Source organism: Callorhinchus milii, unplaced genomic scaffold (genome assembly GCF_018977255.1).
Source record: "Callorhinchus milii isolate IMCB2004 unplaced genomic scaffold, IMCB_Cmil_1.0 Scaffold12, whole genome shotgun sequence".
Taxonomy (NCBI): Eukaryota; Metazoa; Chordata; class Chondrichthyes; order Chimaeriformes; family Callorhinchidae; genus Callorhinchus; species Callorhinchus milii.
In genome coordinates this window covers 6960121-6985461 of record NW_024704753.1, presented here as the reverse complement: position 1 = coordinate 6985461, position 25341 = coordinate 6960121, and the positions used below count along the sequence as shown (strand labels likewise).

Here is a 25341-nt window from a genome sequence, read left to right as displayed (position 1 = left end):
ATTGAATCTGTTTTTGTTTTCTTTACACAGAAAGAAGACACAGCTCATCGAGCAAGCCACCTTTGACTCCTCCATCAACTTCTTCGTACTCTTTTCCTTCGACAGTCTTGAAAAACAAAAGCGGCAGTGATTGTGGAAGCAGTCGCTCCTCTAGTGGAAATAGTGCTTCTTCCAACTCTAAAATACAGAAACCCCCCAAAGATAAACTACACATCAGTGCCAGTGGTATGAACAGACCACTTCACCCGATTCACCATGGCAAGATGCACCATGATAAAAAGTTAGTGCATGCTTCTATTTTTGGTTGCTGTATTATGTCTCATGAAACATTTCCATTGTGTTATTTTCCCAGCGCACTCTGATTTTGAGCACTGTAATTTTCACAGATAATGTAACCTTGACTTTTAATTTACACGAGTTTTAGATAGCCAAGGAATCAAAACTGCATTGACAATACCTTGGACTACCACACTTCCAGTACAATGATCCTGGCACTCATCTGAACATTCAGTATCTGAATTATTTGAATATCAAACTAGTTACTTTTAATCCCGTGTTTTGAGGAAGTCAAGTGGTTAATTATCTTTCTCCTGACTGTATTTTCTTGCTTTTCTTCTTTTCCAAACATGAGTACTTTCATTTCCTAAGGTGCACTGATCCCATTTAGCTTTGCTGATTAGATTTGGCTAAATTAAATACCGCAGCAGGTTGCGATTTGTATTTCTGTTAAGCTTTTTGTTAATAACTATTTGAGATAATCAGTTTATTCAGCTATCTGAAACATTGTATTTGCCAAATGCTAAAGCAAGCTTTTTTAAAAAAAATTACAACTGCAATACAAATCGTAGCAGTACAATACAAAATTACATTTGGAGGACGTTGCAAAATTACATCAGGAGGACGTCACAAGGCGATGAACAGTCAGGGATTAGGACCCGAGCGGTGTGGTGGGGGGGTTGGGATCAGGAAGGGTTGAAGGCAGAAAGGGTGGTTGAAGGCACAGTTGAAGAGGAGGGTCTTGAGATTGCCTTGAAGGAAGCAAGGGAGGGAGCAAGGCAAAGGGAATGTAGGATGGCGTTCCAGAGGATTGAGTATTGAGACTTTGACAGATCAATGGCTCGTGTTCATGCATTGGTGTGATTTGAGAGCTTGTTTAGCCAATGAGTAATTAATATTTTCTAATCCGTGAAATACCTGCACTGAAAGCTTGGCTTCATGCAGAGATTCTACAGGTAACTTTAGTAGGTTTATCTTGCACAATATTTAGAAATGTATGTTTCATTTAGTAGCAGAAAATGCTTCAGCCAAATCACGTTCACCTCATTAACCTTAATAATTTTTAGGAGCTAGATATTGAACATCTATCAGCAGAAACAACGATTGAAGTCAATGGTTTGTAAATCCGTTCCCAAAGGTTCCTGAACTGAGCTTCTCCTCTTTTGGAGGCACTGAATGGGGTCAGGCATCTTCACACAAAAAAAGGAGTAAAACACACACAAGCCAAGAACCAGAGGCAATGAGAACAAATTCCCTGTCCCATCCTTTTAGATGTAGGCTATACCAAATATTGGGTGGGGTAGAGTGAATCTGTCCTAAAGCACGGTACTTATCAAAGCAAATGTGTTCTTACATTATTTCCCTTAGAATGAACTTGAAAAGTGTAGAGTTAAGCTTTTCATGGATGGGATAATGTATCTTTGGTCTCATCTTTTTTTACATCTTTGGACTTTGAAAAAAAACGCACATTGATCATTTATCTTAATTTAATGGGGCTTATTTTTACACTTCTATGATCAGGGCCATTCCTTGATCCGAAGTGTCTGTAAAACTGCTGATCATTTGAAATGTACACTTTTGATCCCCAAACCGAATCAAAATGCGTAGTTTGTGCCATTTAAAAGAAGTACTCTGTTCACAGCATGACTTCAGTGGTCAAAGCGGAGAAGATGCATCCTAATGTGAAGATTGATGGCACATCATTGAAAATGCCGCCAATTCCTAGTTCCACCACTGTGAATCCTTCATCAAAGCCGGACGCTAATTGTCCTATAATACCAAAGGCACCCTCCCTTGGACAGATACCAAATGGTAAAAGTCTTCTGTTGAGTCCTTCATCCTCAGAAAAGAAACTTGAAGATACTAAAAGCAGCAAGAAGTCCTCTTCTCACAAACGACTGTCAGGTGTGTTTATATTACAGTAGAATGAAACTACCTTGACCCTTACAACAACAAAATTACATTTATATAGTGCTTTTCACGTCGGGAGGACGTCTCTTAATAGCTGAACAACTCATTACTCTGTGTTACGTATCTTTGAATGGAGATAATTTTATTTTGATAAACCATCGTATGATATCAGAATTTAAATAACTTTTTAATCTGGTCAATTGCACAAGGATATTTCAGTATACTGTGGCTCTCAAGTCATCTATCTGTTGAGTATATGTTACATTATCGTGCATCTGAGTCATTAATTTTGAATATTATTACAAGACTGAGATAGCAGCTGAAACAACAACAAATTCAATTTATGTAGTGCTTTTCACGTGGGAAGGACATCCCAAGGTGCTGGATGGTCGAGGGTTTGCATCCTAGCTAGGGGTTAGAATCAAGAGGGTGGAGGGCAAGGATGGTGGAGGTGACTGAAGGAGGATAACCGAAGGCAGTGTCAAAGAGGATGGGCCTTGAAGGAGGCAACGGAGGGTGCAAGGTGAAGGACTCTAGGATAGAGTTCCAGAGGATGGGGGCTGAAAAACCAAAGGCCCAACCATTGATGGTTGGTGGGCAGGACGGGTACATGAAGCAGGCCTGGAGGGAGCATGCAGAATGGTATGCTTTTAGTAGGTCGCAGAGGTAGGGAGGAGCAAGACCGTGGAGGGCTTGAAAAGTGAGGATGAGGATCTTAAACTCAATCCATCTGGGAGCCAGTGAGACCGAGTGGGGTGATCGGCTCTCAGGGCCTGGTGCGGGAGAGGACACAAGCTCCAAAGTTCTGAATAGTCTGCAGCTGGTGGAGGAAAGAGTTGGGAAGTGTGGTGAGCAGGGAGTTGAGGCTTCTGTGTGTATGTTTGCCACATTATTAGTATCCGGGTGCCTGAAATTCCTGTAACACTTGCATGTAGTGCTTTTGGCAATGCACAATAAAAATGAGGACAATCTTGCTTGCAGCCAGCATTGCCAAAGGCACTATGTGTAAGGCAAAGTGAAATTTCCACCCTTTGGGATTACACTGAATTAAAAGTTATTTATATGTGGAATTATTTCTTTGGAATACCCTAGAGAAATAAATAAAATCCATAGATTTCCTGGGCAGAATTGCAATTCATTTTAGTTTTTGGATTGTAACTCTTGATTGTCAATTGATTCACATTGGTTTTACTCTTCTTTAAAAAAAGTACTTTCTATAACTATTTAAAAATGAATGTCAACAGCAGTGTAATACACCCTGTAATGGGCATGCTTGCAAACATTGTTTTTTTTGTTAATAGAAAGAGAGTTTGATCCTAATCGACACTGTGGTGTTGTTGACCTTGAAACTAAAAAACCATGTACAAGATCTTTGACATGCAAGGTAGGTTACTGATTGACTTTCAGTTTGTAGCATGTTTTTCCACTTAGATATTGTTGTTTAAACAGCTGCTTGTTGCTTAGATCATAGAAAGTAAACACTCGTCCTGGTTTGTTTGTTGCACAGTATTTTGGGATACTGACTTAGATCAGTGTTATCTTCCAAAAGAGTTTTATATGCTCAAGTTTTGTAAAGGCCATTTCTCTTCACCCCCACACCACCTCCAGCAATCCACATTTAGATAACCACCCTACTGTGGTCTGTTTTTTCTCCTTTTCCTACTACCATATCTCACCTTTGTTCTCAAAGGATGAATCATTGCAATGTATCTGCTTCAGAAACACTGAAGCTGTCCTTCACTCAGCTGAAGATGTTTCAGCATCTATCTCCTCAGTGTAGTTCTTGCGTTTAGTTCACCCTTCTACAATAGCACAATTTAAAATCCTGGTGTTGATGGCATAGAGATTTTATTCTTTCCTGTCTACCTGCTGATTGTTCCTTGAACATGTTACACCAGACCAGAGCAAACTGTATATGTTCAATAAAAAATGTTCGACACACATCAAGATTAACCCGAGTACAAAATTACTTTATTCATTGGATTCTCATTACATGAGAAAATAAATTTTGGAATTAGACCTGCAACCGAAACCTATAAAAGACACGGCAACACTCCAGATCAGCGAGAGATTTGCCTCGTGCAGGAGGTTATTGGTCATGAGTTTGATGTTTCAGCAGCATTGGTGAGGTTTACTGCAGTACGCTTTCAAAACTGAACAATGAAAGCACATATTCACTTGTGCGATGCTTTAATTTGAACATTTATTTTTGGAAATCGCAGACACATTCCTTGAGCCAGCGGAGAGCGGTACCAGGTCGTAGGAAACTCTTTGACCTTTTGTTGGCTGAGCACAAAAACAAACCCAGGGAAAAAGAATCGTACCGAAACTCTGAGCATCATCAGCAGGCACCCCCTCTCAGGGAACTGCATCCCTCACCATCGAAATCTTCCCAGGAATTGCACCAGAATTCCCATGGAAATCTTACATCGGATGTAAAACAGCAGGTGCCTGTCAAAACCAAACCTCACAACTCTAGTCTTCCAAGGTAGGTTGACCCTTTTAAATGCTTTGTTTTTATTTGTTTTCATTCATAAGGTTTAAGAGATTTGTTTTAGGATGTGGGTTTTCTTTCGAGCCAAACCAGCAAACATAGAGATTCTGATTGCAGCTTGGATAGTACAAACAGTTGACTTACAGCCAAAAGCCATTCATTTTGATCCCAAAGATCCATGACATTTGTGGACTGTTTTCATCCAGGCATCTAGATGCTCCATAGGAGGCATGTTGAAGTGATTCTGCATGGGAGGGGGGATGGGGAAATGATTTTTTTCATCCAATACTTAGGAGTCTGCCACAATGCAACATTGATGGTGGCTGTGGAAAGTGATTACAGGAGCTCTAGGCATTGTATTTCTACAGCATTTTTGTATGTGTACAAGGTATTTCATAGTGTGGGGAAGNAAAAAAGACAGGGAGGGAAGAATAATGCACACTGAAGTTAGGTACAAACAACTAGCAAACTGTAATTCGAGTCTCATGAAAAATTCTCAATACTATATACACAAGTGGCATATAGGGACCAGTCTGATAATCATTGGAATGTTTTTAATTCTCTATTTAAAATCCCTGATTCAGTTTGGGTGTGCTTTTTTAAAACAAATTTAAAACACATTTTATAGCACTTTTGTTGATGTATATTTAAGATTTTCTGCTTATAATGGGCAATATTCATTAGTATAATAAGCATATGTAATTCTGTACTGTAAATTTTAGGAAATTTGCATCTTGTTCTCAAACCAGGAATCTTGCTGTCTGCCACAAGTCATACTCTTCAAATACTAGGTAAAAGTTGACAATTTGCTATAGTACTTGTTATGTTTGCTAATAGTGAGAAAAGCTATCCCGTTTCATTGCTTAATTCTATTTCATAACGCAGATTTGTAACTTAACTCTTTCCCACCACAATCCCATCCACCTGCCATTTAGCAGGTACAGGTATGTTTTTTTTGTCCCAGGATGGTGTATTCTGTGTATTATGTGGTGTAAGCTGCTGAATACCATAAATAGTCAATGAATGATGCAGCTCGTCAAAGGCCATGATTGTGATGAGAAGTCAAGTGTTGAATATTTGGTATTCAGTGTTGCTGCTGCATATTCTACTTGCACTACGGACGTACTGTCAAAGGGCTCTTGTACTCCTTTTACCAAAACATTGTAGAATAATTCTTGGTTTACAGTGGTGGAACAGCACCCAGAGTTTGCCAATAATTAGTCAAATAAGCCCAGTTGTTTTGGAATGCGTCTTTTTTTTGTTTGTGAACTATGGGAAGGTGGAAACATTCTGTTAAGGACCATTGGCTTGTTTTGTCCTCATCAGTGAGTTTGCCCTCACTGGTAAGTTTGGGATTTTGGTCACAGTCCACTTTAAACAATAATAATAATGATTGTTGCATTTGATATAGCGCCTTATCATGCCATCTAGATGTCTCAAAGAGCTTCAAAGAATATACTGTAAAGTGAATTGACTATGTTTTGTGGACAAAAATAAGTGGGAAAGGGGGAAAGACTGAAAAAGTTGCCTTTGAAGCAAGTTCTCCTTATCACTGAGGTGCTCCCAAAGTGAAGTTCATCTGTACTGAATGGACTCTGTTGGCTCAGGATGACCCAAGATTGCACAGGGTGCCTTTTTAATGGCATCAGAAACATTTCTATCACTACCTTTTACTGATGTGGTAAATGTGTTTTTTTCTTTCTCTCTGCCTGTTAATTATATTTTTGTTTTGTGTCTTATTTGCGAAGGCTCACAAATTCATCACAGAGCGGTAGCAACACCACTACTGACTGTACACCAGTACATGAAGTTTCACACCCCTCATTGCTGGCATCAGAGCCAGTGTCCAGGTTGTCCAGCGATGAGGGAGAATGTGACGAGAAAGAAGAATCTACGGAAAAACTGGACTGCTGCTATTCTGGACATCACCCTCGACCAGCAGCTGTGAGTATGGCAAATAGTTGATAGAATATAAAACTTGATCAGTGTGCATTGACTACATTAAATGTGTTGAAAGACTTTTTTGTCAGGGTTGTTTTTTTTGCTAAAGGTCCTATACAATCGGATACTGACCAACCAGCCTGCTTCAGGTCCAAAAACCCCTGACTGTCTAGCACTCTGGGATGTCTTTCCGATGTGAAGAGCGCTATACAAGTGTAATTTGTTGTTATTCTTGTTGTATGCTGTTTAAAAATCTAGTGATAAATCTGTGATTTGAACCAGAACTCTGGTAATTCTTTAGTGATGACTATTGCACCAATGTTGTTAGTTTCTTCAGATCTTAAAGAACTCTTTATTTTCCTTTTCTTTCCTCGCTAACCCATTTTTGTTCTGCTTTAGTTTTGCACCTTTGGAAACCGCCAAATAGGCCGAGGCTGCTTTGTCTTTGACAGGCGATGGGACCACTTTCGGTGTGCACTTAGCTCCATGGTTGAAAAGCATCTTAATTCACAGATGTGGAAGTGAGTATTTATAACAAAAAAGGTCTCCTCATTCCAGCCTTTTAGTGATTTTTAATGATTTTTTTTGGCAAAATTTAGCATTTTAGGGTTTAAGTGTAGCAGTATTGCTGGGGTCCTGTAAGAAACATAACCTGACAATGGGAAACACAGGCCTATTTTCTGATCAACGGGACTTTGTGTTGGACAAACCAAGGAGTGGAATTAAGTCTGTGTAGCTAGTAGGAGTGAAGTGTAAATGTGGGGAAGAAATGAAACTATGCAAACCAAAATGATTCTGATTTGGATTGTCCTACTAGCACGCCTTTCTTTCTCCACGCCTTTCCCTTGTAACTTGTACTCAGTCACTGAATATTATACAAATATGACATCTGAAATCTGATTTCATCAATGGAGAAAAATGTGGAGTGTGATGTCCAATTTCATCAGTAGGATATCAATAGTAATCAGCACACGTGGAAAACTTAATTGCAGCTTTTTTTGCTGGATGTTTTGGTTTGTAAATGCTCTCAATATACTATTTGTTTTCCCTTCAATCTAACAATGACACAAGGGTCAATGGGACTTTCATGATAAGTGTTTAAGTGTTCTGTTAAGAATGATAATGAACAAATTTATATATTTTAAAAATTGAATTTTCTTTCTAATGAAAGCACACTAGGTGTATTGAACAATGAATTCCTGACTGTAATGAGTTTTTTTTCCTGTTTTCTTTCCCTCACTTTCAGAAAAATTCCTCCTGCAGTAGACAGCCCTGTATCAGCACAGTCAAATCCACAGAGCGCTGGCATGCACTCCTCTCCAGTGCCACATTATAGTGTGAATGCTACAGGCTTTATTTCCCCGACATCAATGTCATCATCATCTTCATCAACGCTGATGACATCTCCAGTGTTGGTTTCTTCTCCATTTACATCATCCGTTGAAAGTAAATCCGTGTTATCGTATGGGACTACTCTAAATGCTCACCCTGCTGCCTTGGGCGTCATGGACCCTGCTTATTGTATGCAATCTAGACACGTGTCTTCACCCTCTGCGATGCCTTCTGGGCTTCCTTCAGTTCCCTCACCTGTATTTAATAAACCTCAAAAAATGAAACCCGGCAAGTCTTTTAAACCTAAAGATCCTTCACTTACCAGCAGTAATTGTAACAGCAACAGTAACAGCAGCAGTTCTGGAAAGAAAAGAAAAAATAGTTCTGCACTGCCACTGCATTCATCCTCTGCTCATTCCACAGAGTCTCTGAAGAAAAACTGTGTGATGAATTTTGGGAACCTGGGGACCTCTTATCACTCATCTGTCTCATCTTCATCTTACAGCAGTGCATATAATGTTGGCCATAACTGTACCAACAAGATGAACTCTTTAGGTCTCAAACACGACCAATCAGGGAGGGGACTTCATGTGGGGACCCCTGCAGAATCGATTAAGCGGATGAGTGTAGTGATGAACAGTAGTGACTCAACTCTTTCGCTGGGACCGTTTGTCCATCACTCAAACGACCAGACTGTAAATTCACACGGTGGCTTTTCACATCCACATACTCCACTGGAAAAGCCGGAAGGGAAAAAGCGGAAAAGCACGCCAGGTTCAAGCACCATAAACAGTGGTAGCAAACCGAACAAGGTCGCCAAATCGCCTATGGTGAACAATGTTCACACAAAACATGCCAGCATGATCCCAGGAACACCGGGACTTTCCAGCAATTCTCTTCTACATCAGGTACGAAATATTGAGGAGGTAGGGCGAACTGCAGGGCTTATGGAGAACCTTTTGTCGTGCTGGTTGCTTAGATTTCAGATTTACGGATTTACACTGTACTTGGCAAATAGAAGAATTTCGCATAAAACTTCACCTGATAAATTTCTGGACTGGATTGATCAAGCTTATCTGCCCCCTTGTCTAAATAATTTACAAATGTTTGGATTCCTACAAGGTCTTTCCTAAATAAATTGGCTGAATGGTGACTTTCCAAACCTTTGCATTTGAAATTTTAAATCTGTACATCTACAACTCCTATCTGGTCTCGATGCATTTTAAAGTTGCATTTTAAACATGGCAAACACATCTCTAACTATTTTTCCTGTGATTGTTAGCTGATAAACATATCCAGAAGGGAAAAAAGGGTTGTGTTTTGAAGAATTTAGAGGCTATAAAAGCTGTCCATTATTAGGTGCAAATCTTCCAGAAGGTAGAATCAATGCTATATTTATACTGTATTTTAGGTGATTTAATACAACATTGCAGTGTAAATCTTGATTGAGCCAGCATAATTGTGCTGGAGCTGCATTCTTGATACTGGTGTTTAATTCACACTGCTTCAGTATATGATCAATCCCAACTATCTTCCCCAATCGCCTCTGAAAGCTCTTGGATGGCGCAAATGGGAAGCCAAGAATTTTCAAGGGAAAGTTTAAAATGTTATTAACGAACCCGGACCTTTAATAGCAACTTTGATTTCAGAGCTCTGCACGTGAGCTTGGCTGAATCGAGGCTCCAAGTCAATGCTCCCAGGAGCGGGGGAAGTATAAATTTGTCTTCCTTCTCCACATCACTCCACTACTGGAAGCCATATATGTATAATATAAGGCAGGATATAAGTGCCTGTGATTTCCCAATAGCATTAACCCATGAATGCCATGATCTTTCCCCTCCCAAAGCACCAGCACTGGTCACCACCAATGGTGCTGAAAGAAAAGGTAATGCTGGTTAATCAGACAAGTTGTGGCCTTTGTATAACCTTGTTACCAGTGGGCATATAACAGATTTGTGAGTTCAGCATTCCAACGAATACATGTTTGGAGGAAATGCAGTATTGCATGTATTGCAGTAATTGCAATTCACCAAATTTGTAATATTTTTTTTCCCCCTTTTTCTTCCTGCAGAGTGCAGGTGTAACTTATTCATATAAAAATCCCAGTGGGATTTTCCACAGCACTTGAAATTTATTTGATTGAAGAGAAATGTTGGAATCAAGCACCTCATTTGTGGGCCAGGATAGATTTTGTACTCCTCTCTATTTTCCCACATGTCTATTGCTTCCATGAGTATTTAGCCAATAATAGGTACAGTGGAACCTAGTTATAATGAGCTTCATTGTACTGATAGCTTGATTGGTGTGTGGGCCCTGATACTTACCAAAAACAATCCAAATTGTGTACACTGACTCCATTGGTGCTTCATAACATTGGCTGACTTCCTGGTCATTGTCACAGAGTATATGGAGTGACATCAGTGGGGACCTGATACCCACAAAGGCAGCAATTTTGGTTTCCCACTCGTTGGCTAGTGCATAAATTATTAAAAATTACAAGGTTGAGTTGTTTAATGTAGAATGCATATGACAGATCATAATTTGTTGCGAGTAAATGCAATGGTTAATTCAGCTGTTTTACACTTTGCAGCCAAAGGGTAGACCCTGATAACCGATGCTTCTGGGGAAAGAAACTGGACATCCTTTGATAATAAAAAAAATAAGACCGGCGCTCTGAACTGCAAGAGGCCTTGGAGTTATCTCAACTTCCCTTGATCCTCAGGTCTGGAAGTACTGTGTATAGTAGAATTAACGCTGTATACAGTTTCTGAAGCCACGTTTATGGAAATGCCACCCTCCGGAGTTACATGATAAATCAAGAGTCGACATGGGACGTCTGGATGAATTGTGGCCACTGTAACTGTTCAAATCAGTATTAAATATTGGGTACGTTGATAGAAGAATGACTACTGATCTATGAGATTTATGCAAGGGGTGGAGTTTTAAAACTATTTACCACTGACAGATGCATTTGCAGAGCAGCAGATTTGAACTCAAAACTGCAAAGAATTTAAACATAGGTATAATTATAATGATAAATTTGTTTGAAAGCCTTCTTTCTTTAAAGACGGGGCATTTTTGTTCCAAAGCCCCTTGACATCTACTGGAAATTTGTATCCAAAACCATAAATATTTAATTTTTATCATTAGATTTACGTGTACTGTGTCTGTTTGAACTAAAGTTGCCAAGTATGATGACTTGTGGCAGGCAGTTATTTTGAGATTTGTTTTCCTTCTAAATCCACAAATTCGAGGGAAGAAGGGGTCCTGGCAAAGTTTTTACAAAAAAATTAAAACTTAAATTGCAAGAACCCAAAGTTCCAGTGCAGCAGAAGCTGCTGGATTGTTTATAGTGATAATTTCAGGAATTATTTGTAAAGTCCAACTTCTCTCTGTTTAAGAATTGAGAATTGCATCATGTTTGGGAGTATAGATGCAAACCTTTTTATCTTTATACATGATCATGTTTGATTAAATGGATGTACGAAAAAATTGTACCATTAATATGGTACCAACTACTGTAGTTCAGTGACACCTGCAGCTTACACTTACCATGCAGAAAAAAAAAGAAAATGAAACTATTTTAGCGTACACTGCTTTCTCTCCTATTTGGCTTATCTTTTGTCCCTAGTATTTTTGCACTAATACATTATATCCCATCTATTCCAGAACACATTTTATAAAAAAGGGATACTATTAATTTTCACTTCAAACAGACTAAAGGGGATATATATGTAAAATCAGGGAATACAAGATGAAAATGTCACAAAGAAATGTCAAAAATTACCACTTTATTGAAAATTTGGGCACTTTTCAACATTTTCCCCTATTGGTCTCTTAATTTGGGGAGTAGATGGAAGCAAACATTTGTCAACACCAACTTACTGTTTTGTTCAAAATGTTCCATTTCCCCCAATCTCACGATAGAAGGAACAGTATGTGACCAGTATGACAAACTTGATGAAGTAAACACTAACACATTCTGTTACATTAAACAATCTTAACGCAGAATTTTGAGGACCGTTTTATTAATTCCATATATACCAATTTTAGGAAATACAAAAGTAATTTAGTTACCACCTAAAATAGCATCCTTGTGTAGAACCATTGTTGGAAACTGCCAGGGGAACAGTAATAGGAGCCATCTGTTAATGCAAATGCAATTTTTCTCATAGAGCAGTTTAAGACGATGACCAATAAGGCCTTTGCCTTGCAACGGCTTCCACAGAATTTATGGAAAGGAAAGAAAACTGGTGTTTCTGCTGTAATAAAATGGCACAATATTCCTTTTGCATCCAAGTAGATATTTTTAAGACTAGCTTTTACCGAAGCTTGCGTGTTCCTTTGGGACAGTTACCTGTTGTAACTTGTGCAGTCTTCTTACCCCCGACTTTCAATAGATGACAGACTAAGAGATAGAGTATATCACAATCTTTTGTATCTTTATTTTGAATTTTCTTGTTTAATGGATTATACAAAAGTATGGAAATATCCCTATTTCAGAATACATATTTTGTTAAAATTGATTGTACATATTAAATATGTATTTTTGCACAGGCCATTTTCTTATATCCAGTTTTGGTACAATTTTGAAATCATCTGGTATTTATTTATTTAGGATTAATAAATAACAGGTAAAGTACCTTTATCGTTTTGAAGAGATTCACTGCCCAGCCAATAATGCAAAATGCCTACAATATAAGGTTTATAGGGCACTTTTTATAAACACATTTTGTCCATTTCAGGATTTGGGAGGCTTTTTTGGGGGGAGGGGATGGGGTGGGGCGGGCGGGGGGGGTGGGGGAGAGACTATGAAAACAATTTCACTGTAATTTGCTTATTTGTTGCCTAAATCCCAATGTTACAATTGCGTTCTAAAGAAAATCAAAACATACTTAACTCTTAAGCTTTGTTTTTTTTACATAATTTTTTGCAGCTTTTAGTCAAAATTAAAAGTGCCTGATAGTTGCTTCACAATATGACTGTTTAAATTGAGCATTTTTTTAAAAAAGAAACAAGTCTTGAATGTTCAGTTATTGATTAGGAGCTTGCTTTTTCCACCTGTGGTTTCTAATGTTTATTCTCATGGTTCAACCTTATCAAAATTAATTTGGAATGATGTGCTTTAAAAAGTTCCTTTTAAAATATTTGGAAATGATCTAGACAATTTCTTTCAGATACTGATTGTATATATTTTTCTGGTTGTACCACCAGCCAAGAGCAAAATAAAAGGCCTTTACATCTGTATAGATTTGCTGAAACACCATGTTTTAAATGATTTTGACAGTGAATGAGGTCTAAAGCACTATTGCCATATATCTTGGCTCAAGTTATAATAATTGTACTTCGCGTTTGACCCATAGTATCTAATACTACTGGAATGTAAATATTCTCCTGACTATTTTTCAAGGTGATGGTGCCTTTTGGAAAGGAAGCTGGTTTCAGTTATTTGAAATTTCACTTATAAGTACCTCCTAATTTTTGTTGTGAATTATTAATAGGGTCACAAAATGCAATGTTTTAGGAGAAAGTCTTCCTACAAAAGTATTTCCTCCAAGGAAACCTCTTCTATGCTAATATTGCAAAATCAACTGTTTTTTTCAAAACACACACAGAAAAACTGATGCTAAATATTGGAAAAGTATCCTTGTACTCAGCCCGGTCAAGTAGAAATTTTGGTGGTTTATCTGTTAAAGAATAACAGTTGTAAACAAAAAAGCAATAGAGACTTAAAAGTGAATTGTTTAACACTACACATCTCAAATGCGAATGTAAGCCTGAGCGCATCTTACTTCTGCTCATTTATGTGAGCTTGGTTCTAAAAGCAACCTCCTGTGTAAAGTGTGAATAGTTTGAGAAGTTGTATACATAATCAAGCGCACCTGATCACTATGGTATCAGCTGGACTTTGTGTTGGCTGCTGTATAATTCATGAACAAATGTCATGGGTCAGAATCTTTCGGTATTTGAAAATGTATAGTCTATTTGTTTTGTAACAAGTTCTGTAAATAAAATAATTTATACTGTTATTTATAACAAACTTAGTCTTTGCTTATTTGCTTACAATTTAGGACAGAATTATACACTTATTCAATTGGATTTCATTTAAATCGAAGTAAGTGAGTGCACTAACCTGAACCGTCTAATACATCAGTTTTAACTTGTATAGATTTGTTACTTTACTGGATTCAAGAGTTCAGGAAATTGTATTTTGTTATCGCTTGAACTTTGATGCTTGCAGGTAAGTGCCACAAAATTGCTTACTGTCCAGTGCAACCACAAGAAGTTAATTTCTTCAGGAGGTTGTGAAACAAAATGTTCAATGTGCCTGTTTCCTTGTTTCCTTTCCCTCCACAGGTCAGTGTACATTAGTGCTATTCCCTCCTGAATGGTGACTGGAATAATTCAGATAATGATAATTGGTGGCAGGACTATTTGATCAGTTTATTATGACTACACCTTCACTTTGGATGTGACTTGAACCCCAATATATAATCTATCCATTCTTGAAATTCTTCTCAAACCATTTTCTCATAATTCAACCAAAATTTGAACAAATCCTCCTGATCTAAAGAGAATATCTTGTAGGTACTTGGTGTAGAGGAAAGCACTTTCTCAGTATTCATATAATTATACTGTATGTGGAGCTTGATTTTTAAAAAAATCAAATGCATGTTTCATGCTTGCATTAAAAATTTTAGATTTTAATACGAATGTTGGTTTCAAGTAGAAAACTCCATTGAAGGATGAGTTGAACAGAAGTTCAATACTATCTTAGTCAAGTTCCACAGAAGTTTTTAATGCTCTTTTTGTCAAGTTCAAAACAATGTTACACTTTTTTTAGTGAACAAATACAAGGGTTGCACTGTTTTCATTAACTTAAATAGAAGTGTAATATTTGTTCACAGAAGGCAATATAGAAAACAATTACATGAGGTACCCCTCAAATTGTACTTTTCTGTAAAATTATTTTCTCTAATTACCAAAAAGCTTTTAGGGATTTCAAAAGAAAAACACACAAAAGGTATAATTAAACTAAAGTAACAATATTGCCGACTTCAATTCACACAAACATTTTTATCTTTAACTAAACACTTTCTGTAATTTAGTGTATTATTCACTAACTGCACATAATCTATATAAAATTATGCAATTTCTCTGGCCTCAAATGCTGGATACCAGTCATGCTCCGACAAAGAGTACTTTCATAGGTTTTCTAGATCTATCACTAACTCTTTTTTCAATTCTAACATCTATCCACACTAAAATCAACCTCCCTCATCTCTTTGAAATGATTGAAAACCAACATTATCATTAATCATCAACCTTGTGTACTGAATAGAGCATCGTCTGAACTATCCAGACATTACTAAAGTAGTTACATTTCTTTATTTTGTATTTAGTGCCATCCAATGTCAAATCAGAATAAAGATAATTGTGCCCCACCTTCAAATCCCGCCTAAAGGCTTTCCTTTTTGACCGTGCTGATGGTCACTCCCTTGCCCCCTTGCTCGTTATCAAGAGCTCTGGGACGCTACCATGCGTGAGGGGCACTATATAATTGCAACTTATTATTCTTACTGGAACTGCTGCAACAATTGATTCTTTTCCATGTATATGAAGTGCACCAAAACCTAGGCAACAACAAAAACAAAATTACATTTATAGACCGCCTTTCACGTCGGGAGGACGTCCCAGGGCGCTGGACAGTCAGGGTTCAGGACACGAGCATAGGGGAGGGGTGGGGTTGGGGTGAGGGAAGGCAGAGAGATGGGAGGGTGACCGAAGGCACGATCGAAGAGGAGGGTCTTGCGACCGGCCTTGAAGGAGGCAAGGGAGGAAGCGAGGTAAAGGGACTGTGGGATCCACACAATTGGCAGTAGACAATGTCAGTGTGCACAATCTTTGCAGTAATGAATGGTAACTAAAAGTACAGAACCTCCTTTAAAAGTACACCAACCACAATTTTGAAATTGCTCTAGGCATTTATTATATACATTTTCTCAAATTGTTTACACTGTGTAGTAAACTGGAAAAGTTTGGACTACATGTACATAAAGGTTTAAGAACAATGCCACAAACTAAACCCATGATTTGTAAAATATTGAAGGTCAAGTTTGAAGAAATAACTAGAACAATCCAAAACCTATATGGCCATTGTGTACACGGGGGCCATTTTATAACACCCTTTAAACAGATTACATATTTATTACTCTCGACAGTTTTTGGACTCTGTTCAGCAGCAGATCTCCTTTCTTTATGGTCTCCTGGTACTGCCAGTTCTTACTGTCAGGCCTGCAACAATGAATGCCAAAATTACAAACTAACAAATGAAAATTAGAATAGTAAAGATGTATATGAAGTGCACCACCTAAGCAGTAGGTTTTGGTGCACTTATTTTACCTGAAGTATTGATGTGCTTAAGGTAAAATAAGTCATTCAACGGACACAGTATAAAGTTGGTTAACTCCCTTATGGAACCGCCAAGATTACTGAAACAATTCATCGCACTAACAGCAAGACAATCTAACATTTAAAGCAGTTGTGGAGTTCTATTTTCTCATTTACATACCTGTTGGTTTCTACTATTTCATTCACTTTATCTATTTTACAATGTAGTCTGCCAGCAGCAATGAAACGTGAGAGTTCCCTGCAAAACAATTTCAAACAATTTTACTAAGTAAAAATTAATACATATCATGCAAACATTGGTCTCTTCTACAATTGCATGAAGTCAAATCTGTTGATGTTGAGTCAAATCTTTCACGATGGTTCTAATTTGGGGTAGAAACAAGGAAGCTATCTCATTGATTTCTCAGAGTAAGTTCTATGTGGGTCAAGGACCTTAAGCATAAACCAATGCTTTACTGGAAAAGCTTCCTTGAGAAGAAAGATTTAAATCCACCTTGATAATTCCATGACTGCTTCTAGCTATGTACATCAGCCAGAGCAGGGGTGTCAGCTGATATTCTGCCTGGACCGTTGAGATTCTATCAGCATGTCCATATCCCCCATAAGGTCAGAACAGCTTTAGGAGGATCTCAAGATGACAAGTGAACCCTTTGGAGCTAGGTGGCACCACATCGAGGAACAGCCCGAGAACCTGATGAACTCAGAGAGATTAAAGCACAAGATGAAGGTCAACAGCCAGAATGTAGAATAACCTGGTACTTTACTTTATTACCAAAAATGATTACACAATCTGCCTCATCAAAAACACTTCTTTGCTGATATATCACCAAGTTCTTTTTCTGGATTTCAAATACTAACTAAATACCAGCAGGTTGAGATGAATCAATTAACAGCAGCAATTAGCTGAAAATGCCCCATGACAGGAGCAGATGAAACATGAAGTCAGAGCTGGGCATTACCAATGTAAAGTGAGTGTGAAGAAATTCATAATAATATTCCAACCAAGTCATCACAAAGATGTTTCCGCACCTATTAAATGGAATCCATCAATTCCTAAAATGTTTAGAACTGTTCTAAATACGGGTTGGTTTGAATCACTACAACTTGATTAACTGCCTCCACCAAAACGTCATGTGCCTATATTGTTAGAAAATGGATGTGTAAGGGCAGACAAGTACATATCACTAACTAGCAGCTTGATAATACAGATGGTCTGATTTACCTGCGATTCCAGCTTGTACATTTGAGAAGATAGAAGATATAGAATAAACAAGTTGGGTTTAGTATGGTTTCACACATTTAAAAACTCACAATTTCTCAAAGTGCTTCTGAACACGTGCAACAACAACTTGTAGCATCCTTCACACAGGTAGCATCCTTCACACAGGTAGCATCTCAAGAGTGCTATTGCACCACAAGGAGGTGAAAAGTGACTTACTGGTCAATGAACTCAACGCTGACACCAAAGGCCTCCGCCATGTAAGTAAGTGTTAATGAACGATAAGACTCCAGCAACTGGCTATATGCTAAAATTCTCATTTCACGTACATAGTAGCGATAGTGAGCAGCAAAAAGCCAATCTTTTTTTAAATCCTGTTCCACAGTTGCTAGAGAAAAAAAACAAATAACAGATACTCGTTAATGTTTTTTCTCAAAAATCAGAATTTGAAGTCATTTCAGAATCACATCTCTTGTGTATCTTTAGCTTTTAAATTATTTCTAATGATGACAGCAAGAGATGAATGAAAACATTAAATAAACAGATACTGACCAAGAGACTGGAAGAAAACACCGTAACGACACTCATACAGTGAAAACAGGTATTGCCGGACTGATGGAAGACTATGCAGTACTTCAAGAATCTCTGCACCTTTGATAACCTAGATTTACATTAAAAAAATTCTGTTAGCACTCTTGCAAAATTACAGACAAAATCCTTTCTTTTGTATTGAGAAAAATCCCCCCAAAAGTTTAAACAAATGATGCATATTTTAAACACTGGAATTGTCGGGGACTTATTCAAAAGTTTCACTTATTTAGGTACCCCAGTAGCCGAGGTTCAGTAAACCAGGTTGCTTTTTTCCCCCTTAATACTTGAGGTCACAAGGTAGTGTTCATAGAATGACGATACCAATTATTGGGAATGATTCAAATCTAAAACATTTATATTAAATATATAACAGACTTAACGTTAGGCAGTGGATCAAAAAGAACTTGAGCATACATCCAAAAATGTATTTAAAATATCATTTGATCCAAAGTAATTTTATATTAACCTGACTTCTCATCTAGTTGAGTGGAGTCTATAAAACATGCCTAACAATCCTTCAGATGGTATCATTCTCGGAGATGTAAGAGACCATATCTGTCATGAAAAAATCCTGGGGGATTGGAATATAACCTGTTTAATCAATCACTAACTATCTCAAATTTATAACCGTTTAATACGCAAAAAATGTTAGGGTACATTAAAAGGAAATATACCACATCATAGTGCTATTTTCAACTTCTCAATCTATTGATATTCCAACACTGGTCGTGTAGTTCATAGAATATACTGAAATCTCAAAGTCATACCAAAATATATTGATATAAACTCCAAAAACTGAACACTAAAGAGTAGCAAAAATGTATACTTCAAAGTTGAAAAAATTGCTTCAACACCAGGGACTCCCAGAGGAAGAAAAATAAGTATAGTATCCCTTATGAAAGCTGTTTGGAAGCTGAGTTCATCACTTCTTTCATCACTTTAAACAGTGAAATTAACTCTGCAGTTAGTCAAATGTCAATCACTCTTCTAAATGGCTCTTAAAATATATTTGTGTATGAACCGTGTTTGTCATTTATTTCCTCAAACAAGCACTGGAGCAGACTGGATCAGGCATCCCTCTCGCACCCATATGTGCTTTGTTACATTTGCAGAATTAATTGAGGTGTTTAAAAGGCAGACAAATAGATACTTGGAGAACAAGGGCTTTAAGGAATATAGAAAACAGGAAGGGAAATGTGATTAAAAATACTAAGAGCTGCTACAATCAAGTAAAGTGTTGTAGCAAAATGAATTGCTCCAATAGACAGCACGCTAATTCCTTCAAGAGGGACTATAGGATGCTTACAGTCTTGAAAGAGGCCATTTGGATCTAACTGGAACTATCTATTTCACCCACAAAATATAGTCACTACACTTTACAGTATATTCTGTGAAGCACTTTGAGACGTCTCGAAGACGTGATAAGGCACTATCCAATCCAAACCCATTCTCCACACCATGAGATGGGGAAGAAAGAAAATTAATGCAACATAAAAATAATTAACATTCAACTCATAACTAACAAGGAATCAATTCCAATTACTAAATTTTCTTCCAGATCTAGCATCAGAAATCTTAATTCCAAAATGATTTTCCTACTTCCTGTGCTTTAGATTAGCTTTGTATTTCACGTGAGATATACATGCACCTGTAATACCCTCCATAAATTTCAGGTCAGTGGACTATAACTCAATATTGTTCAATCTATTACAGTGCATTATACTCGTCACCTGCAGATCGTCTGGATGAGAATTTTAAAGCCAACCCTTCTAACTCAAGCAGCAAGACAAACAAAACAAACCTTTACACTGGAAGATAGGAGGAATAGGTTGCAAGGATTAAAACAACAGACTACATTCATATAGTGGGTCGAAGAGGACACTGGGCAATCAAGGGTTTGCATCCAAGCTGCTGGGGGTGGGATTCAGGAGGGATTGGGGGGAGTCGGGGAGAGAAATATGATCAAAGATGCAGTCAAAGAGGAAAATGCCTGCTGCAAATAATTAATACCATCAACAAACACTTGTTAAGCACATCTTATGATGGGTGATTGTCTACAGTTGGGTTTGAGGACTTAAAAGAGCAGTGCTTTACAACCTGTGCTTCTCTTGAAAGGCAATTAATCCTCCTCATTGAAAATCCTATATGGTATAATAGAAAGTTGTGCGACATGAACAAGTATACAAGTCTCTCCAACCTCAAGCAGAAGTTAGACTGATCACCAAGTCTGAATGTATTAAGGGAATCCTGACTGTATATTACCTAGAAGACTACAGCCATAGATGGAACAAATCCACAAATCTGTCATTTAGATTAGAACTAGTGCCAGACATCTGCACTCCAGAATTATGTTTCTTACCTTTTCACGAAGGTCAGGTCGCTCCAGTGCAATCATGCTGACATAAACAGTGTAAGTTACAAAGGTTTTATAATCCATGAGTTCATAGGAAGTAAAAGTAGAGACAGTGTCTAAGAACAGCTCAGCAGCCTGCTTGAAGTCTCTAATTGCCACACAGTACATCCCCTGATAAACTTTGAGACGATTCCTTCTATCCCAGTCACCGCCTTCTTCGATTAAGCTGCAAGAGAAACCATGTAGTATGTCGGACTGTCAAAACCAAATGTACTTAATATTAGAAGACCACTGAATATTTTTGGTACCTCGGTAGAGTTTTAGAATCTGCTGCCTATTCTGTTTTGTTTTTCATTGCTACAGGGGTTTCAAAAGCAGCCCATGGTGACATCCTTTTTTCTGTATCTTATTGAAGGATAGGAAGCCACTTTCAGCATCTCTCTTGCATGGTTTAATGCAAAAGCTGTAACCCCTTCCCCCCCCACACCTCTTGCATGCTGAATATCAGCAGCTGTGATTGAAGCACACACAAACAGTTAGATTTCCAACAATGCCCCTGATGTTTTGTCTATGTCTGGGCAACTGAATGAATGTTCTGCATTAAATTTTCAACATTTAGTTACACATAAGAAATGCTAGACGAAAAAAGACCAAGGTCCATCTAGTTTGCCTTCCACCTTCCTGGCAGTCGAATGCACATGTGTCCCAAACTAGCTATCATTTGTAAAAATATTAAACAAGAGGTCCCACAACAGACTCACACAGGCCAAAACAGACATCAGCAGCATACACTGCTGGTTTTGGATAGTACTGTATATTGTACAATCATTTCAGCAGAGAACAAAATATTTCCTTAATTAGGCAAATGGAGGCTACCGACAGAAAAGCTTTTATGAAGGGTCAGTTCACTTAGCAAGTAATATAGCCTTTGAGTAGAATGTGGGAAGGCGAAACAATGCGCATAATTTAAAATACAATATACAAACACCACCAAAAGAAATGTTACAATACCTTTTAGCCTTCTCAATGTTACGTGTGATAAGATCATTATCCATGTAAAACAAGCCAATTCTCAGCAGATAAAAGACAATGTCTAGGCGATGTCCCAGAGCCACAGTTTTGTCATACGTTTTCCGAAAGGCAGTTAAAGCACCTTCCTTTAAAAATAATGTTATTTTAATATGCTGGCACAAACAGAATACTGCAAACACAAAAGATTCAAAAGTGTACATGTATCAATTCATCACTGAGCTTGACACATTTTACATTTTCTGTCAGAACTATTACTGTAAATTGATTCCTTTAATATTAGAAGTAAAGAATGGTTCAATTAACTAATTTGAAGTAAATGTACAGTTATTTTAATAAAAAGTGGCAGACTTCATCAGTTTTGCATCAGTTATTCACTTGGATTGAACCCAAACAAATCTGGCTCCTGTGCAAGGATGACCAAGCCATTACTTTAGTGGCTGTTATCCAGCTCCTACACATATCTGATTCTTTGAGAACAAGTTATCATAGCTCCTTCTATTTTTGTCATCCATCAATCAAATTAAACTTCAAGAGTGAGGCAAAATAAAAGGTATAAGCCCACATTGTAAAATAAATTATAGCTAATATTTTGGTGGGAACAGAACTAGGTATCTGCACAGGATAAATTGCTGGAATGAGTGAAATTAAAATTTGAAACAATCTGTTTTCTGATACTTGTTTTCGGAGGTGACTTGTCATTATTCTACTTTTCAATATCCCAGTGAGTGAGCTAAAGATCCACAGAACCAGTCAGCTCATAGAGACAAGAGGCTGCAGGCAGTTTAACAGTTAAGTTAAGTCAATAAACTAACTTGGGCATAGCTGGTATAACATGTGCCCTTGCCTCAATTACTTGATAAGAGACTAACCATTGCCTCTAGGATGAGTAACCTGCAGTGAGATGTTGCTCTTGTAGATTGCAGTGTGGTAACCTAAAGATATACCCATTTTATTTTTTTCTGACACTGCCTAATTATACAATTGGAAACTGGATGGATAATATGCAGCACATTGCAAATTATTCTTACTTTGTCACCAATTCTGCATAGATATTCAGCCTTGGCCATCATGGAGTCTCTGATTTCACTCTCCCCGAGGTTCTTTTCTGCATCTTTTAGTATGTCATCCAGACGTTTTAGTTCTTCCTCATTTGCCTTTTTCATTTTTGTCAGGAGATCTGTGTCAACTGACCATCCTAGATCTTTACATAGCTCTTCGTAGTATGGTGCCATGTCTGTAAAACAAACCATTGGGTTTTAAGGAACAGAAACTCTTCATCCTCATCCTTCACAGAAAATACACAATTACAAGAGATTATAAAAACACAGCCAGTCTCTCTCTCTCTCCCCTTAACCCCCCTTGATTCAGTAAATGAATGCAGTAACGTGGCACTGAGATAATCAAGGTTCCTGATACCCATTTTATGCTGAGTTAATCTGCATTACCTGATACATTTTACAAATTCCCATTGAAGAACTAATTTTTAGTTCAAAACGACCAAACACCCATGCAAATCTGAGCAAGCAGGCTGAGATCAAGTTTCCTTTTGTAAGAAATAAGGGGATCTAACTTGCATTCTAAATTTTGAAATTCCTTAAGTATTTAATATGAATGACCCAGAAGCACTAGATATGGACGTGTTGATGTCCCCAAACCCACCCAACATAGTCCCAAAGCTGATGTTGACCAGGACACTGCTGCTGGAGAGAGAGAGAGATAATCCCTTCTCTTTTCCAGGAGAGAGAGAGAGAGAGAGAGGTGACCAGATGGGGAATTCCTCCTTCATCTGCTGAGGGAGTCCCCTTTCACTCTCCCACTCGGGCGGTTTTTTTATTTAAAAAATATGCAAATTAAAATATATATATTTATGTTTTTAAAACAAAACTCTGAACTGCTCTGGATTCAGGTGGGGAGTCGGGAGGGGAGAGAACTCATCCCTCCCTGAACCGCCTCGTGTTCAGGTAAAGGCCGCCGGGCTGTGACCAGGAGAAAAGGGCGGGGGTCGGAGTAGCTCCGGGCCCCGCGGCCTGCCCGCTAGGCCCGGGCCCGCCAGCGCAGCCGAGAGCCGGGGCCTCCCGTGACTCTGCAGATCCGGCCCCGCACTCACTGTTGTCCCTCACGGCGTCCATCAGCTCGCCCCGCAGCACCTCATCGCGCCGGTGTCCGTCTAACGTCAGCAGGAACCTGCTCTGCGCGATGCTCAGGCTCGGGTTCTTGGGCAGGCCCTCTTCCTCCAGGTTCTCCAGCGGCATCTTGGCTCCCCCCGCGTCTCGGCTCCGCTCACTGCCTGCCACCCGCCGTCACCTCGCCTCCCACCCGCAAACTCCTCTGGCCTCCCGGCCGCGGCGCCGCCTGGCGGAGCTGTACAGCACAGCAGCAGCGCCACCACCGGTCAGCACTGGAGAGAGAATAGGGCGTCGGTGGGGGTGGAGGGGGGGGGGGGGAAATGATGGGGATGTGGGGAATACGGGAAGATTCGGGGGATGTGAGGAATGGCCAACATCGCCAAAGTCAAAAACACATAATCTGGAACTCTCTCCCCAAAAAGGCGGTGGTCTATGACTCGATCCATTCACGTCTTCCAAGACGGAGATAGATAGCTATTGTTGGGTCAGGGGATTAAGGGATATGGGGAAAGGGTGGACAATTGGACTTGAGGTACAGATCAGCCGTGATCCCATAGAATGGTGGAACAGGCTCGAGGGCTGAATGGCCTCCTCCGGTTTTTCTATGCTTCCCCTACTCTCCACCCCTCCTGATGCCAACCTCCAGCTCGGGTCCAAACCCCTGACTGTCCAGCCCTCGGGGACGTCCTCCCAACGTGAAAGGTGCTGTACCAATGTAATTTGTTGTTGTTGCTGAGTGGAATTTTTACCCTCCCTCCCCGTGTCATCCTAAACAGGTTCCCAGTGTCTTTTTTACAGACCGTGCAAATCCTATCGTGTTGACTTCACCGCACCCACTCTTACCTCCTGGGGGATGTCTCCATGGGGCATACAAGCTACAGGAATGCAAGCCACAACTATTGAGTATTCAACATCTTTACCTCGCCTCTATCCTTCTGCAGGCAAATGTTCCTGTACATAAATCATTGTGTCCCTTGAGGAATTTTCTCTTCTTAGTTTGCACTTATGCGCCTGTCTTCTCATTTTTATATAAAAGTGAAATGTAACCATATAAATGCAAGTTACTATTTTTATTTCTGGAAATGCATTGGGATTCAACCTTCACCCAAAGGAGAAAATCAGGTCATCCGAAGTTCCATTTCCTTCTTCAATTTACCTAAAAGCTTGAATTGGCCATTGACCACATTGGTATTTGTGGGACACTGCTAATGTGGATTAAGTGTGGATTGTGGATTGCCTATGTAAGAACAATCAAAGAAGCTGACGGTGTGAAACACTGAAATGTTTCAACATTGTAAAGCACCTATTTGACCTAAGGGGTAATGGAATAAAAAGAGTAAAATATTTCTGGCTTGCTGCAACAATGATTCCTTGAATCTTTATCTGTGAAGAGAGATCTTTCATACCCTCTAGGAATTCAAACACTTATTGATATGCTCCTTCCTTTCAAATATGGATTTGTATTAAAGATTACTGTATTCTAAAAATTGTTCTGCTGCATTTGCTTACAAATATACAGTCACATTCACTTTTACAGAAAATCCTTTGAAATGCTTTGAGAAGTTTTGACAGTCTGATAAAGTGCTACATCAGATAAGTACTATAACTATCTGTGGTGCATTTCTGCTGTTTTGTGTCCCCTTACGTGTTTTCA

At 38.7% G+C, this 25341-nt stretch overlaps 2 protein-coding genes across 7 annotated transcripts in view; one reads left to right on the top strand and one right to left on the bottom strand.

Annotated features, from left to right (window-relative positions):
* Positions 1-11103, top strand: part of LOC103179772 (ataxin-7) — a 67259-nt gene extending 56156 nt beyond the window's left edge. For 4 of the 6 annotated variants that reach the window (XM_042339739.1, XM_042339738.1, XM_042339742.1 and 1 more), the window contains 9 exons: positions 31-280; positions 1919-2181; positions 3489-3571; positions 4410-4675; positions 5404-5472; positions 6430-6625; positions 7022-7143; positions 7869-8862; positions 10545-11103. In XM_042339739.1, coding sequence (XP_042195673.1) covers positions 31-280; positions 1919-2181; positions 3489-3571; positions 4410-4675; positions 5404-5472; positions 6430-6625; positions 7022-7143; positions 7869-8862; positions 10545-10562 — 2261 coding nt within the window. In that variant the 3' untranslated portion in view covers positions 10563-11103. The remainder of the gene's footprint in view (positions 1-30; positions 281-1918; positions 2182-3488; positions 3572-4409; positions 4676-5403; positions 5473-6429; positions 6626-7021; positions 7144-7868; positions 8863-10544) is intronic. The other 2 variants (XM_042339740.1, XM_042339741.1) reach the window with 2 other exon arrangements.
* A 4816-nt stretch (positions 11104-15919) lies between these two features.
* psmd6 (proteasome 26S subunit, non-ATPase 6) lies at positions 15920-23902 on the bottom strand. The gene is made up of 8 exons (XM_007895182.2): positions 23669-23902; positions 22590-22795; positions 21541-21686; positions 20536-20755; positions 18138-18246; positions 17805-17973; positions 16527-16604; positions 15920-16249 (listed from the first exon to the last, which is right to left on the bottom strand). Exons 1-8 carry the CDS (start codon positions 23811-23813, stop codon positions 16153-16155), a joined length of 1170 nt encoding a protein of 389 aa, XP_007893373.1. The 5' UTR covers positions 23814-23902; the 3' UTR covers positions 15920-16152.
* Positions 23903-25341: the final 1439 nt, after the last annotated feature.